At 42.6% G+C, this 15658-nt stretch overlaps 2 protein-coding genes across 2 annotated transcripts; one reads left to right on the top strand and one right to left on the bottom strand.

Annotated features, from left to right (window-relative positions):
- Window positions 1-3287, bottom strand: TMEM52B (transmembrane protein 52B; the record flags this gene model as incomplete). The annotated part of the gene is made up of 5 exons (XM_082308959.1): window positions 1-251; window positions 709-875; window positions 1839-1877; window positions 2552-2595; window positions 3240-3287. 5 exons carry the CDS (start codon window positions 3285-3287, stop codon window positions 1-3), a joined length of 549 nt encoding a protein of 182 aa, XP_082165085.1.
- A 4266-nt stretch (window positions 3288-7553) lies between these two features.
- On the top strand, window positions 7554-13106 carry LOC309589258 (C-type lectin domain family 1 member A-like; the record flags this gene model as incomplete). The annotated part of the gene is made up of 6 exons (XM_082309224.1): window positions 7554-7644; window positions 9216-9314; window positions 9643-9792; window positions 11443-11594; window positions 12548-12666; window positions 12944-13106. 6 exons carry the CDS (start codon window positions 7554-7556, stop codon window positions 13104-13106), a joined length of 774 nt encoding a protein of 257 aa, XP_082165350.1.
- Window positions 13107-15658: the final 2552 nt, after the last annotated feature.

Raw genomic sequence — 15658 nt, 5'->3', positions numbered from 1 at the left:
CTAGTGTCCTGGGAGGGCTGGCTGGGCATCCTTGCCCTCGGCAGAAGCCTGCAGTTTTTCCTCCGGCACTGGATCCAGGTCTGGCACTTTCTGCCCTGCTTTGGCGACTGTGAATCTGCTCATGTGCAGAGCTTCTTCATAGACTGGAGGAGTGTCTGATGCTGAGAGGGGTGGTGTTCCCTGCGCAGCGTTATGGGAGTGTGCCACTGCTAATATCCTCCTGGCAGCAGGCCCAAACACGGAATGGAGAGCTGAAAGGGAGGAGACAAAAGCCGTTTGCCTCATCCTGAAAGCACCATGCGATTAGTGGAGGACAAGTATATCTGCAGCACACAGGCTTTTCTCTCCCCACAGTCTGAACGTTTTCCTTTTCCTGCCCCTTCATCCTCCCCTAAAAGGGGTGGGGTGGGGGAGTGAAATCTCATCAGCAACATCCCACGTTTACTCCTTCCTCAAATGCCACTGAGGCCCATAGCTGCCCTAATTCCACCCAAACATGTTTCACAGCCAACTCACCATCTGGCTGCATTTGCTATATGAATCCTGGTGAGCACCTTAATTTGTACCACGTACAGATGCAGCCTTCCCTCCCTCTTGCCATGAACTTCCCTCTGCCAGCCTTGGGGTGTCGCAATCTTGCCTTTTTACAGTGCAGCCCCTCACTTTGGGGTGTGCTGAGGTCCCCAGCCTCTGCTGAAGCCAACTCACAGGTAATGGTGCTCTGGAGGGTGCTGTCATGATCAAAAGCAATGACGGTGACCTCATAGGGCTGAGGACCTGATTCCTCCCCTGTCTGATGGCAATGAAAACAGCATCTTACGCAGACGGAAACCAGGCCACACAGGAGCAGCAGCCCACCGATCACCACCACCAGCCTGGAAAGGGAGAGGACACAGAATTAGGACAGAAAGACTTTGTTTGCAGGGGACCTTTTAAGGTCTCTCCCTGCTTGAAGTAGGTCTAACCTCAAAGCTAGACATGGTCATTTGGAGCCTTGTCCAGCAGAGTTTGGACAGCTTCCAGGGATGGAGATCCTGTGTCCCCTTCAGGCACCCGTTCCAGTGCTGCACCACCCTTGGGGGAAGCATATTTTCCTTCTGTCTAATCAGAATTTCCCTGGATGCAGCTTGGCCAGTCACCTCAGGTCCTTCTACTGGGCACCTCTGAGAAGTCTCTGGCTCTGTCTTCTCTCTAGATCCACCTTAGGTAGTGGAAAACTGCAATTAGGCTGCCCCTCTAGCCTCCTCCAGGCTGAACAAACCTGGTCCTTTCAGCCCCTCCACATACATCATGTCCTCTGGACCCCTAACCATTTTATTTGCTCTCCAATGGACTTGCTCCAGTTTGTCAACATGTCTTTTGTATTGGGGGGACCAAAACTGGACTAGGTATTCCAGATGTATCCTCGTAAGTGACAAGAGGAGAGGAAAAATTGTATCTCAGTCTGCTGGCTACACCCGTATTAATGCAGCCTTGTAGAGGTCCAATGACCACCATCCTTTTTAATCTCATGCTGGTGAGAATTGCTAAGGAATCAGACTGAAATTACTTAAAAAAATGGGCCCATTAGAAAGCATATTGTGCCATGAACGCTTTATTAATATTGTGCATCCAACTAAATTAATACATTGAATAAAGAGGAGGCCTGTGGTGGCAAGTCAACATTTGTCCAAGATGATGCAATAGCTAAGGGGTTGCCTTGCTACTGTAGAGCATTAGGGGGTGCCAAGGGAAAGCGGGGGTAGCATCGCACTTGAGCAGGTCACATTTAACCCCACTCTTTGCTAATGAAATTGCCCAGAGATGTAGATATTTCAAGTAAACATATGCCATCTTACCAGATGTACCACAAACGGTCCCACTCTGTACCTGAACAGCTGAGAAGAAGATACAAGAAATAGTTAGCCACAGAATACCAAATAAATGGGAAGATCCCTACTGTATCCTCTTCCAGCTCCCCTCACGCTCCTCACTTACAGTCCAGCTTCTAAATGGCACAATGATGAGAAACTCGCTGCGCTTTGTGGAGGAGACAGTTGTCCGACCTCATCAACCTCCCTGTTAGCTGAGTTCCCCTCCTGGTCGGCTTTCTCTCTTTATTGTTTCCCTGATATTTGTGCCTGCCCAATTCCGTTTGCAAACCTTAGGGATCTGCATCCACATTCGTTTTGTCTTAATTTCTGTTATTCTTACAAATTACATCACCAAGAGTAATATTCACCAAAGCAGTATATTTCAAAACAATTTTTCAAGGAAAGGTCAATTCCAAATTCATAATCTCAGTCAATCAAAATTACACCAGAAAGCTCTTGATCATTACAGTTATCCAAATAGGTAGCAGGAACAGTACCACACAATCAGTATGTTGAATAGATAGTAATTAATACACTTCACATTCAAAGCAACGGAAATTTTATGTGAGCTTTCAATAGTTGCAATTAAAGTAAGCTTTTCTGGAAAGTGTCAGTCACCGTGTCATAACACTGGTGTCCACTACTGCCTTTATCCTTCATTGTCTTTTTAAAAGAGTGCAAGATCGACAGATACTCACAGTTCGGTGTTGAGACAGCCTTCCTCACCTCTCACTTGGGTGAGCTAGAAGGAGAAAAACAAACAAGACATAGCTAGAGTGAATTAAGTCTTTGTCATATGCAACTTCTATCTCTGTCACCCGGACTGTTACCAATCTGAATCTCCTATGGTAAGGACTTACTGTTATATATCTTCCGTTCTTTCCATCATATATTCTGCTGTAGATTTGAAGGTATTGTGATACCAACTGCATTGTTTCATATCTTAACTTCCCATAGTCATTAAAATCCTACTTAGCACTGTTCCCAGCATAGACCCTGACTTACCTTCACCCTCACTACAAGTTTCCCTTTCCCCTCCACAAGCTATGTCATGCTACAGATGTAGATCCTTCTCCATGCTCCAATATTAAGAACCTTTAAACATCCTGCTTCATATTATACCCACACCAACTTAAATTCTGCTCTGTCCCTCCAGCACTCCTATCCATCTCATTCCTTTGCTTTGGGTACCCCGACCTCTGTGTTATCACCCCTGGAACAGCAGCAAATATTCTTCTCTTCTGTGCGTCTGCCTTTTATATGCCAGCTCGTTGTAATATCAGGGAAATTCTTGTGACTGTCAATTGCTAACACCCCTCCATCTTTCCAAAGTCACTCCACAACTGAGCAGAGACCCCGTAAAAAGGAACCTGAGGTGTGACTTACCCATAAGAAACACCCTAAAACAAAGCAGATCATGCCTGGGCTGTTCATGCCTGTAGGGTGGTTCTGTGGCCTCTTGCTGTCTCTAGCTGCTTGATGTCTTCTTGTCCTTTCTAGTTTCAGTTCATCCTCAGCAGTCCGCTGGCCAGAAGAATGAGCAGATTCCTTGTTGTGTGTTGAATCCAATCTTTTCTTCTTTCTCTACCTCTTTCTGTCCTCCTCTGGGTCTATCCTTCTTCTCCGCCCTTCAGGTTTTTGCTTTCTCTCTTTTCCTCTTTGTCACTGGCAATTCCTGTTTGTTTCTGCCTGTCTCCTTTTGTTATATTCTCCTGGCCTGCCTCTCTCCTCTTTTGAAGGGATCTCTAAAGCCTTCCAGTCAGATCAGGAGAAAAGCGGTGGCTGCAAGTTCTTACTTTAGACGTTGAACTAGTTCAGTGAAGGGCATCATGAGATCTCTGCAGACCTGACCCTTCCCTTCTGTGAGCAGAAAGGGTCTCTGAGTTTGTTCATTCCCAATTATTCCTCTCCCCGCCCCTGCCCTGAGGGGCGTGGGTTGAAGGTCATGTTATTGACCTGTTTAAATGGAGTTCAGATTGCTCTCCCTCCTCCAGTACCTTTTCTGTCCCTGCACGCACATTGTCCAACCTCTGTGGATCCAATCTATTGACTTCAGCCATATGATCAACATCCAGAGTGTATGTTACAAGCAAGATGTTCTTGCTGAAGTTTGCAATATAATAATTATATACAGCATTTTATATATTTATAGTTATATGTATATGTGTATGTATATATGTATAGTTATGTGTATATGAATGCAACATATATATACACATACATGTATGCATATGCATGTCTATATATACACATATGCAACACCTCTTGTGTCACCCATTTTAAGGCTCTGCCGCCATCCCTCTTACCTGGTAGTCTCCTGCTCTGTCAGTCCCGTCATTTGACAGTCTGCTCACTCACAGGTCCCACTCCTGAACTCCCTGCATGGCCAGCCAAGTCCCCCCAAATACTTTGCATCGCAGGGAATATATGTTTTATTCTGCTATCCTGGATACTACTTGTCCTGCAGCTGGTTAAATTAGTAGGTTCCATTCAACGACCCATTAATTTTCTCTCTCTTGTAGAACTGCTTTAGATTTCTGTTACTGCTTGTGGCTATTCAGAGTGTTATTACATGCATGTAATTGTGTTCCCCTTCTCTTTCTCTTTTCAATAGCTGAGAGAGAAAAAAATGGTCTGCAGTAATGTGTTACTATTTGTGTTTGGGAACCACCTGGGACCGAATCATAAATATATGTTAAGGGCAGGAGAGCAACTAGAGAAACTTGTTGCCCCATGTTGCAATCACAATGCATTCACATTAAACTGGTGAATCATTAGCCTTGGTGATGCATATTAGTGTTGTAGAGCAGAACCAGTGGATTAAGGAACATAATGTATTCTCCCAAGGCAGGCTAAAAACCATTTACCATTCTCTAAAAGTAGTGGTGCAGTATAAACATGCCTTAGCATGCACTTCTTTATGTATTTATCTGTCTATCTATCTATGTATCTATCTATCTAAACTAGTCTGCTACTGGAAGAAGGTTTCTGAGTCCTGGTGGACAAATAAGAAACATAGAAACATGAGCTATTGGCTTTGTATTTACATGGGAATTGCCCAATATTCTTTTTGTCTCTCCTTAAATTCTTTTGTGTATTACAGGAGTTTTAGAAGAAAAGACTCAGCAGAATTGTAAAATAGCCTTTCTGGTATGTATGACTTTTAAAACTGGTGGGATTCAATATGGAAAAGAAGTGCAAATTACCAATGTTTTTCAGGGGCTTTTTATTATCACTGTGATAATTCTATAGATTATCACTTGATTTTTAACTGAACTTCAGTCTCATGAGAATTTCAAATTCTAGAATGATCAAACTGGAGAAATATCAGATAAATTAATTAAAAAATTCTCTAAAGAAAAAGCAGCATTGTGATATGAAACAGTGACCCCTCCAAAAGCCTATCATTAGTCATTCTTGCTGAAATTTATTGTTCATTCTTTTTCTATTTCTATGGCATTGTCATTAATACTGTGCTTCTAGTAATCCACTTATGGCCCTGCTAGCCTATCATCCAACAATGGTTTAAATTTCTCCACATTCCCCTGGTATTTTGCCTCAATTATCTCAATATTTTATTTTTCTTTGTTTTATGTTAGATTGAAGTGACTTTTCTCTTTCATATTTCCCCCTTGCCACCTTTCAAAAGATTTTAAAAATGTGATCAGACTCTTACAGAACTGCTAAAACAAAGATATCCCATCATTGACTTTTCACTGCCATTGTTTAAAATCTAAGAGTCCATTCCATAGTAAGCTATGTCATTTGATCATACCCTTCCTTGGATACCAGAGAAAGCAGATTGTGGTATGGACAGAAAATACTCCTGTCCTCTCTGCTTCCCTGTTCTGGTTGTATCAAGGGATGCATCTCAAGCCCATTCCAACGTTTATTTCCTAGTTAGCATGATCTGAACTGGGAGTAAAGCTTCTTAAAGAGCTGAAAAAAATGCTGTTGTAGTGCTCTTAGAAGTTGTTGAGAAATTCCTGCTTGTTCCCTACTGCTCTTCAAAGGAGTATTTTGCTAGAGCCAACTTGATTAGTCATACCCAATACTTCCCCATAAGCATTTAGAAATGTAAAATATGGGAACACATTTGGGGCTCACAAGGATCCCTGATACTTTTGCAGATGTAGTGAGACATTATCAAAGCTTTCATGTATTTTACACTGAATGATGATAATCCAAAAGGGCTCCATTTCTTGTAAAACAAAACCAGATCATTATTGAACAAACTGCACATAAAGAAGGAGAACACTTCCCTCCCACATTTCGTACTCTTTCCACTGAGGACATAAGAGTTGTTACCTCCTTTTGACAGAAAATGTGACAGAGGGTTCAAAAGCAGCAGCTCACTGGAGATAAGGTAAGGCACTCCTGTAAATTAACATGTATTAGTCTATATATATCTGCCAGATGCTGGAGTCCAAGTCACTGCTCTCAATTTTTCTGCTGTAAGATAAAAGTCTGGGAATGCCTTCTTCCCTGTACCCAGGGAGCTTTGATCTCCAGCAGCCTGGGTTGGCAGAAGCTGGGAAAGCCCCTGGTGAGGGAGGGTAGTATTCTGTGCTACCTGGTGCTCATCCTTGTTCCCGAGTTAAGAGCTGGTGAGACCAGCAGTTCTTGGGCTGCGTGCGGTAGAGCCATATGAAATAAAACTGAAAGTTCAGGTCTCATTCCTGACATTTCGCCAGCAGACCTAGAAATACCAGGCAACGTAGGACCAGTTAAGTTTCTCCATCTTATTCCTGGTGCTCAAAGTTCAAGAGAGCATGGTGCAGGCACTCAAGCTGACAGGTGACCCCTCCTTGGATGCAGTGGGCAGCCCTAGAGCAATGGCATGCTGCTGTGCTCTGTTAATCCCTGCTAAAAGGCAGGGATTATCACATGTGACTTTGTCTGGACTGCTTCCAGGCCAGAACTAGTCCAGGAGCACAGCATCATACTCTGGTACATGAATTTTCTACCCAGACTCCCCATTAGTTCAGCAGATTTCTTCGGCTCATTCCCTTTGACGTTGCGGACATACTTGGAATGGCAGGTGGCAAACCTGCATTCATTTCTTTGTGTCCTAGGAATGGGCAATGGCTGTGACAAGTCTATGTGCTACTCCATCAGGACAAGCACGATGTGCTTACAAGCAATAAGCAAAGGCAATCAGTATGTTTCTCACTTTGTTTTACCTCCAGTCCTCCTGTGCCACTTGAGAGACTGAGGAGCCCTTCTGGCTGAATTTACTGAATATTAATCACTGTATAATAAAGCCAGGAAACAAACCCCCCTGATGCTGAAAAACTTCAAGGAATTGTTTAGATTTAATCCAAAATTAATGTCATTTCCTCTTCACCTCTCCCCTTCCTTCTTTTTCTTTCTAAAGAAAGGATGTACGCCCAAAATGAGTGACTCTATGCATCTGTTCTAGGAACTAAGAACTGCGAGATTTCCGTGCTCCATTGCGTTTTTGCACACACAGAAGAGTTAAATACTATTCTGGGACTCTGCTGCATGTAAACAACCCCCACCATCACTGTGTCATGAAATCCTTTAGTATGAGCCAAAAAAACCCTTCTGACTTTTGCATGAATCACTCTGTTAGCTCCCAGTGACACTGACCATTCCTTTGATCCCAGCCAGAACCTTATCCCTGTTTCTCCTGTGGGAGCAACCCAACTTTTGAATTCTCCTGTAACCTTGCCAGAAATGACAAGTGAAGAAGTGACGTATGCAGACCTGAGGTTCATGACACCGGAAAAATCCCAGGACCAGGAGCTCCGGACTGCCAGAGTGAAAGGTAGTGGTGGTGTTGGGGGGCAGTTCTCTCCAAGGCAAACTCTTACCTTGGAGAACATTTTTTATGTGATACTCGGAGGAGGATGCCACCTGCATATTGCGTCTTAGCTTCTGTGAGCCCTTTGGACTCAAATCTTCTAGGAAATTGGAGGGACAGAAAAACAGCAGGAGATTAAGAAAAATGGAAGGTTGGAGAATGTGGAAAAACTGTTTAGATTTGAGAGGAGAGATATAATTAAGTTTGTGGGATGCAGTTAAGTAAAAATAAACATGTTCCAGTTAGACATTAAGTGTCAGCTCCTGGAAGTTAATGAAGTAATCTGGCTAAGGGATCTTGCAAAAGTCTTTCAGCTTTACTAATTTAAATCTGACTAATTGAATGAAGTAAATGCTAGAGAAAAGATACATTTTCTCTCAAGGGAAGGAATAGATGGACAAGTACCTTTGTGTACTTAAAAATCATAAAAATTATGCTACATTGCTTCACAGAGGAAGGGAGGAATGTGACTGATCCCAAATCTATAGTCTTTATGCTATGCGTTAGTGCTTTGGAATTGCTCTGTATGCAAGGTAGTAGCAAAGCAAAGAGGTGTTATGTTCCAGCCTGACTAAATGTCTGGAGATGAATTTGATAATAATCTAGTAGATTAAAGAGCTCTTTCTGAAGGAAATTTCCCCTTATTGGCTAGCCAGTGATTATCTCATTCTCACTTTTTGAGGGGTCCTTGAGTTTTATACTTGGAGGCTGAAGGTGAACTCCCGGTGATCTAGTAGGGTTCTTCGTAACTGTTTGGTTAAAGGGTTAGGGAACACAGGGAATAAAAGGCAGACCTACCACAGGTTGGTATGCCAGTTATTTCTGTTGGCAACTTAAACATAATATTAGTATTCCCACTGAAATTTTGTACTGGAGTCTAGTAAAAAACCACAAAAGTCATAAATTGGAAGCAATCCTTTCATCTGTCTTTTGGGACTGTGTAAATTCACATGAGTGTTTGCATTTGCCCACATTGCAAGAATGGGTGTGTGCATTTCCAGGTGTGAGACTGTTTTTGTGCAACTGCAGGTATATGGTCTTGTTCACATCTGTATGCCCTAATTTCAGATTATTTTGCAGGGGCCTGGCTTTCATTGATGACTGTTTCTGAGCTTATTTTCTGACAAGGTGAATTCATTCCCAATTTGGCAGGTTAGGCACTGAAAAGTAAAAACACCCTAGTATCTGGCTGCATATGAAAATTTCAGCTATGTTGTAAGCACAAATACTTCCTTGGTGTTCTTTTCCCACATGTGAAATTCTGTGCTATTCAGCTTTATTTGTCCGATTCATTTTCTCTTAAAAGCTCCTGGCTAAGCTAGTCTCCATGGCTTGCTCACTTCCCAGCCCCCAACTCCTAAGAAGGACTGGCCATGGCCAAACAATGGGACAATTTTCATAATGTAATACCATATGCTGGTCTGAAACTCAGCAATTCGCTGGGCAGACACCTTGTCTTGTGCAATGTAGGAGCTGCAGATACAAAGATGAGTGGTTCCTGTTCTTGCTGCTTTCCTTCTTTTTGTCTATCCCAGATTCCCTCAGTCCATCTTCCTATTGGCGACTGGCTACAGTGGCACTTGGGGTCTTCTGCCTAAGTTCAGTGGCAGCTGCAGGAGTCTTGGCTGCCAGGTGTAAGTATGGTCACAGAAGGGGTGCTCAGAGTTCAGTATGAACAACTAAAAGTCTGGGACATTAGTTAAGGAAAAGGATTAGCCTAGGGGATTAATGATACAAAAAAGTGTCCCTTGCTGGAAGAGTTTACCTGCTCAAGAGATCTCCCAGTCTTTGAAACTGGGATGTATTATGTCTTGCTCATAGATGTGCACAAACTGTAGTAGGTCAAGTATATTCAGTCATGGGGAGGTACGTGTGTCTTTGGTAAGTTTATTCAGGTTGCATTGAGTAGTTTAGCTTTAATATTAATGGAACAATTTCATTCTTGTTTCACTGTGATTCAAGTCATCCTGGTCTGCCACCTTGTACATGAAAGGGATGAAAACTTCACCCTGCAAAAGGCAATTATGGAAAGCCTCAACCAGCAACTGGAGCTCCTCCAGGCTCAGAATTTGAACTTGACAGAGACTGTAAAGCAACTTGCCACCTCCAGAGGTACATAGTGATGGGAAGATTGTGGTTCCATCGCATTGTGGTAGCCACAGATGGATTTTTTTTTTTCTGTCACCTGTATTGGAAGGAAAAAATCAAGATCTCTAAAATTACCCTCAATTATTGAATTTAAAAATGAATTTTGACTGAGTCAATCAAAAGGCTACATTTCCATTTTGATCATTTTTTTAAGTATCAGTCTTTCTGAAGTATGTTTATTGAATTTTTGTGATGGAGCTGGTTTATACCCTATAATAAACATTTTAATGCAGAAAATACCATGATGATGACACTTTAAAAAAAAAAAATGTTTCTAATAGGTAAATTAATTGATGCTACCATTCCTTCTTTTATAGTCAGTTTCAGTGAATTATAATAAAAAAAATTTGATGGAAAATTCCTACTGGCTTTAATTGTCTGGAATGCTTTGACTCCTCAAGATGGCTTCATTCTGTTATGCAGTAGTGGATGCAGAAGTGTAAATACTGCTGCTCTCTACCAAATGGGACTGTAATCACTGGCTTTAACAGTTTACAGACTATATGCTGAGAGGTTTTTTTTTTCCTTGTGCAAAATAATGGTGTGAAACTTTAATGATGGGTGAGTTGAATATGCTAGATTATCATATAGCAGAGGGAAGAGAATCATAGTAAATTAAAATCTTATGAGAGAGTGGCAAGGTAATCTATGTAAATGTCTGCATTTGAATTTAGCACAAACCAGAAGCTACTCGTAAGAGTCAAGGGCACCATGCTGTGCTATCTATTGCTGTCCAGCATCAAGTGCTGGCATTCCCAGCTGGCACTGGCTTGTTATAAATATAAAATGATCCTGTGAACTGTAGAGCAACAAACGTGATTCACTCTATAGTTGGGACCTGGTTCCCAGAGATCTCCAAAATATTTTGTCTGGCAGGTCTTTTTGGTGCTTGCGATTATTTCATTTTCCACCTAGAAATGGAGTTTCCCAAAAGGTGTAAAAATGAAAGAAAAATCCAACATTTTGAGGTCTTTCTTGCTTCAGTATTACTCAGGGTCCCAAGAGGTAGCTAACAGAATAATGTGGCAGAAGGAGTCGAAGTGCAGCTGCCAGAAAGGGCTCGTTATCTTTCACTTTGGCTGGCCATCACTATCTGACTCCTGCACACTGAATCCACAGCAAGTATGAAATGCTACCAGAGAAGTTTAAGTATAAATTACCTGGTAAAGCATATAGCAGGGAAGAGCTGGCCCTGATGTTGTTAACAAGGAGTTAAAAGTAAGTTCACATGAATAGAGACGTACCCATATGACTGAAAGTCTCTGTTTCCCTTTACATCCACCTAGATCCATGTCTTTGTGAACATGGCTCAACCTTCCAAAATTTCTTCTATTTGCGTTTTACTAGCACTCTCCAGGTTTGCTGGTCAGATTGAAAAAATCTTTATTATTTGTTTTGCTGAGTTTCATTTAGAAATGTTTTTCTGGTCTTTTGGCAACTGGGTTTATTAAGTCTCCAATGAAGACATGAATTTAGCTGCAGAATGAAGGAGGAATTGTTGCTCCTCTGTGATAGAGAGGCCGTGCACTGCTCTAGTGATCCTGCAGGGATCCACTAGACCACAAGAGGCTGTTGTCACTGACAGACTTGATCAGGTGCTCTTTTGTTTTCAAGGACATAAATGTATTCCTTGTCCTGAGAACTGGCTACAGTATGGGGAGAACTGCTACCACTTTTCAAAGGAATGGAAAACTTGGCAAGAAAGCAAGGCTCAATGCTCTGCTCTGGAGTCCAGACTTCTTAAGATAGAGAGTAAGGAAGAGCTGGTAAAGATTATTTTTTTCTCTCTCTCTAATTATACACTCTGCATTTTACTGTGGCCTGAACAGCCATGCCATCCTTCCACTGGTGCAGTATGCTATGGCATGCGTGTGCTGGACCTAGTGGCAAAAACTGTCCATGCTCCTTTGGAGCCCCTCTAGCTGTACTGTGGCTGCACCCTCCCTGGTGCATCTCTGCTGACTTCAAGGGAGTTAACTGAGACACACCAGCTTGATTCTACTTCTAGATCCTCATCCCACCTTAGGGCAAATATAACTTAGCTAGTACTGGTTGGCAACTCTTTTGTTGTCTTGCTGGAGCAAACTATTTAGCAAACATCAGAAGCCTGGCCTTCAGCTTGTTGCTGTCCACAACTAGAAAGCTCACCAGCCTGGCCTGATCCCTGGCCTCTTTTCCCACATGAGCAGAAGAGGATCCATATCTTTTTCTGATGCCTAAGTTGTAGATGAAGCAGCAGATAAAGCACAGCCAGAAGAGCTCTTCACTGTGAAGGAATTTCTACCCAGACCCTTAACGGCAATGGGATTGTCTTGAACTCTGTGGTTTTATTGTCTGTATTTTGAATTTCCTGTGTACAATGATAGCAAATGATGCAAAGGCCTTTTCCTGCCTGACTTATGCAACCAGAGTGTTGGAAGGAAGTCATTATCCTATACCCATTACCCAGCTAATGTGCAGGCTTTGGTTATCTCAACTGAAGATTGTCCTTTTAGCTGAGAGCTACTGAAAGTTCTCAGCAGGTTCTTTTTCCTTATCTCCAAAACAGTACTGACTGCCAGGAGTAGGAGGCACTGCCCAGATTCACTTGCAAAACAAAGTCTGTTATGCACAGTTGTGAGCAGCTTGCTTTCATTTGCCTCTCTCCTTTTCCAAATCATAGGCCGTTATGACTGAAGCAGGGATGTGATTCACAGGCTTTGCATTTTTTTCCGTACAGGACTTCGCAATGCGATCAGCACAGTCTTACGGTTCTTACTCTTTCTGGATTGGGCTATCTCGCGATGGAGCTGAGGGGCCCTGGCTGTGGGAGGATGGATCAGCTTTCTCCCCTGATCTGTAAGTTGCTGCACAGGTAGGAACAGACCATATCCAGGTGTATTTGTTATGAGCCAAAAGCAGCAACCTTTAACCACCACTCAGTAATTGCCTGTGCCCCCACCTGCTTGCCAGCAGACAGGTTACCCATCACTCACTTGCTTATCAACCTAGGCAAGCCCCCATGAGAGTGCTTGTATGCTTTTGTGCATCAAATGGGTAGCACCAGCTGGGAATTATTTTATCAGCCTGTGACTTTTTCCATGGGATGATGAATATCTCTGCTATTTTTTCACAGGTTTCAGATCCAACAAGCCAGTGCAAGTCCTTTCCTAGATTGTGTGTGGCTTCAAGGTGCAAACATAGACACTGCACGGTGTGGCGAGTACAAATTTTACATTTGTGAGAAAGTGGTGGATCCTGCAGTGGTTGAGCAACTGAGCTACTCGGACAGGCACTAGTGTGCAGAGCTCTGCACAGAGCCCTGTCCTGGGATACACCGTCGTGGGGGCGAGTTCTGCCCCAGGGTTTGCGATAGGGAAAACGAGTCTGAGCTCAGGTTAATGTAACATCAGTGATAATCTAAGCTTAACTTGCCGTCTGGTGATGCACATGAGCCAGACTCCTTGGGCTTTTTCTTTAACAACTTCATTCCCTCTTTCTTCTTTCAGCCCTTGCACTCTTGTGTAACCACTTCTATCCACTTCTCATAAATTCCTTTCTAAATGAAACAAAATTAAGTATATGATTCCCAGAACTCTATTTTAAAGATTCACACCTATCATCTCCCAGAAACAGGAATCAATGGCGGTTTGTAAGAACAACACATCATGTTTTCAAAATCCATCCATTCACAGATGTAAGCTCCCAATTTACAATAAATTCCCAAATATTTTATTTAATTTCACCCCCCAACTACCGATAACTAGAAAGTGCAACAGAATCAGAGTCTGCATTAAAAGACAAATAAAAGTATTTATAGTTCTCCTGGTTAGAGAGAAAAGCTGTCAGATGGGATTGTATGCCCTATGGGCTCAAAATACAGAAGGCAAATACAGAACACATCTTTATTGAGGCAAGTCAGCAATATTTAATACCCAGGAATGCGAGTCCAGCTGCTAGTGGATTGTTCTGCTGCTTCGGGTGTTGGGGGGAAGGTGCATTCCTCTAAAACATCTGTCTCAATAATTATCCATGTCACATCTGATCCAGTTCTTTGATTTCTCAAATCCATTTTCCATTCTGTTGCAGAATTTCACAACTGGAATAAATATTGCTGCTACTGACCTTTTCTGTAGTGTGTCTTTTTAGTAAGTCACTGTGCACAGTAGGCTCAACAACCATCAAATACAGGGCCTTTAATGATGCAAAGCCTCCTGCTGATTCGCTGCTGTTTAGGAGGCTGTTCAAAGAGAAGACTGCATCAGAGAGCGTCTCTCTTCTACAGCACTAGCAAACAATAGAGATCTTTATTTGAAATCTCTCAGGAACAGTCAGGTTTTTCTTTAGGACTTTTGTTCCTGTGTGTATTTTGCACTAATTTGAGCCATTCAATGAAAATTGAACTGTAAGTCGGGGAAGGTGGAGGTATTCAGGCAAGCCTTTAATTATGTTTATTTCAGACATAAAGCTGTGCATCAGAAGTCTGCAGTAGCAACAGCCAACAAGTGTGCTGTATCCCTCACTAAATGAGTGTTTAGCAATATGGCAATTATCTTAATTATGGATATGAAGAAGCAATTTAGAAGAGCAGAGACAACAGAGGGTGTCTTGCCACACAGCTATCTCATAGTCCGGAAATGCTGCATTTTCTAAGTCTAAGCATGAGGCCTCAGCAGCCCCGAAGACACTACCTGGGATCCCAGCACCGACTGGTCTACAAGGGATGCAGGTACGACGTGAATGACAGGAGGGGTAACCCATACAGGGCTGTTTTTCTAACACATGCGGGGCAGATGGGAGGCCCCATCTTGTAACCCTTGGTAATACAAGAAGGTTTTAAAGATCACACCACAAGGAAGCAGGATAGCCCTCACTGAGGGGGCTGGTATGAGGAGGAGCTGCTGAAGAGCTGAAGCAGTCAGTGAAACTGATGCGAGGGAACTGGTGTGATGGGCATGGGGTCAGCAGACCAGTGAGGGGAGCAATGGTGGATTGTAGGGGCCTGGCTGAGGGAAAAGTGTTGCATGTGAAAAGCACTGGCATTATGGACTATTGCTGGGAGTGAAACGCTGCAGAAAATGAAGGAAGGAAATGTTGAATGAAAGTCTGCTGTTCTATACTGCCTTTGGGAGGAGAATCCACTAGCCTGTCTTGTCCCCTTGTGCAGGGCATGAAGCTCTGGTCCCCGTGCCTGGCTGCTGAATATTCATAAGCTCAGGAACTTATAAAACAAGGGGTAAGTTCCTGGTCCTCATAGCTGTCTGGATTTTTTCATTTTATACCACATCTTCCTGCCTCAATGACTCATGATTATAACCGCTACATGACGAGCCAAGTTGCACAGAATAGAAGAGCACATGGCATCCAGTAATTGCCCTGAGATGTGTAGTGTACAACCTGTTACTGTGTGTGTTTGAGTAATACCTAACCCTGAATTTCCTTGATATGTAGTGTAAACCAGTTCTTGTATTTCAGCTTAAACCAGGAGGGAAAAATTTAGCCTTATACGTAAGATAATCACTGAAGTCACAATACAATAATCATTTTAACAACTGTCATATCTTTTCTTATATGAGGTTAAAACGTTCAGAACTTTAAAGCAATTCAGAACTAAGCAATTTCATGCACATATCTTCTGCACTTTACCCTTTCCCATAGCCACCTACACACATCAGGCCATCTTCTAAATCACTCTATGCGTTCTTCATGCAATTCTTCTTAACTCTCTTTGAAATGTCCTCTTTAGAAATCTTTCTCAGATTGCCCAGGGTGACAGGAGTTAATTAGTTGGCTCACAGGAGTCTGTTCTGTGCTGCTGAGTAAAGGGAATATTCTCAGTAAGCAATGAGTT

This window comes from Platalea leucorodia (genome assembly GCF_965183815.1).
Source record: "Platalea leucorodia genome assembly, chromosome: 4".
Taxonomy (NCBI): Eukaryota; Metazoa; Chordata; class Aves; order Pelecaniformes; family Threskiornithidae; genus Platalea; species Platalea leucorodia.
This window is presented reverse-complemented; position numbering and strand designations above follow the sequence as displayed.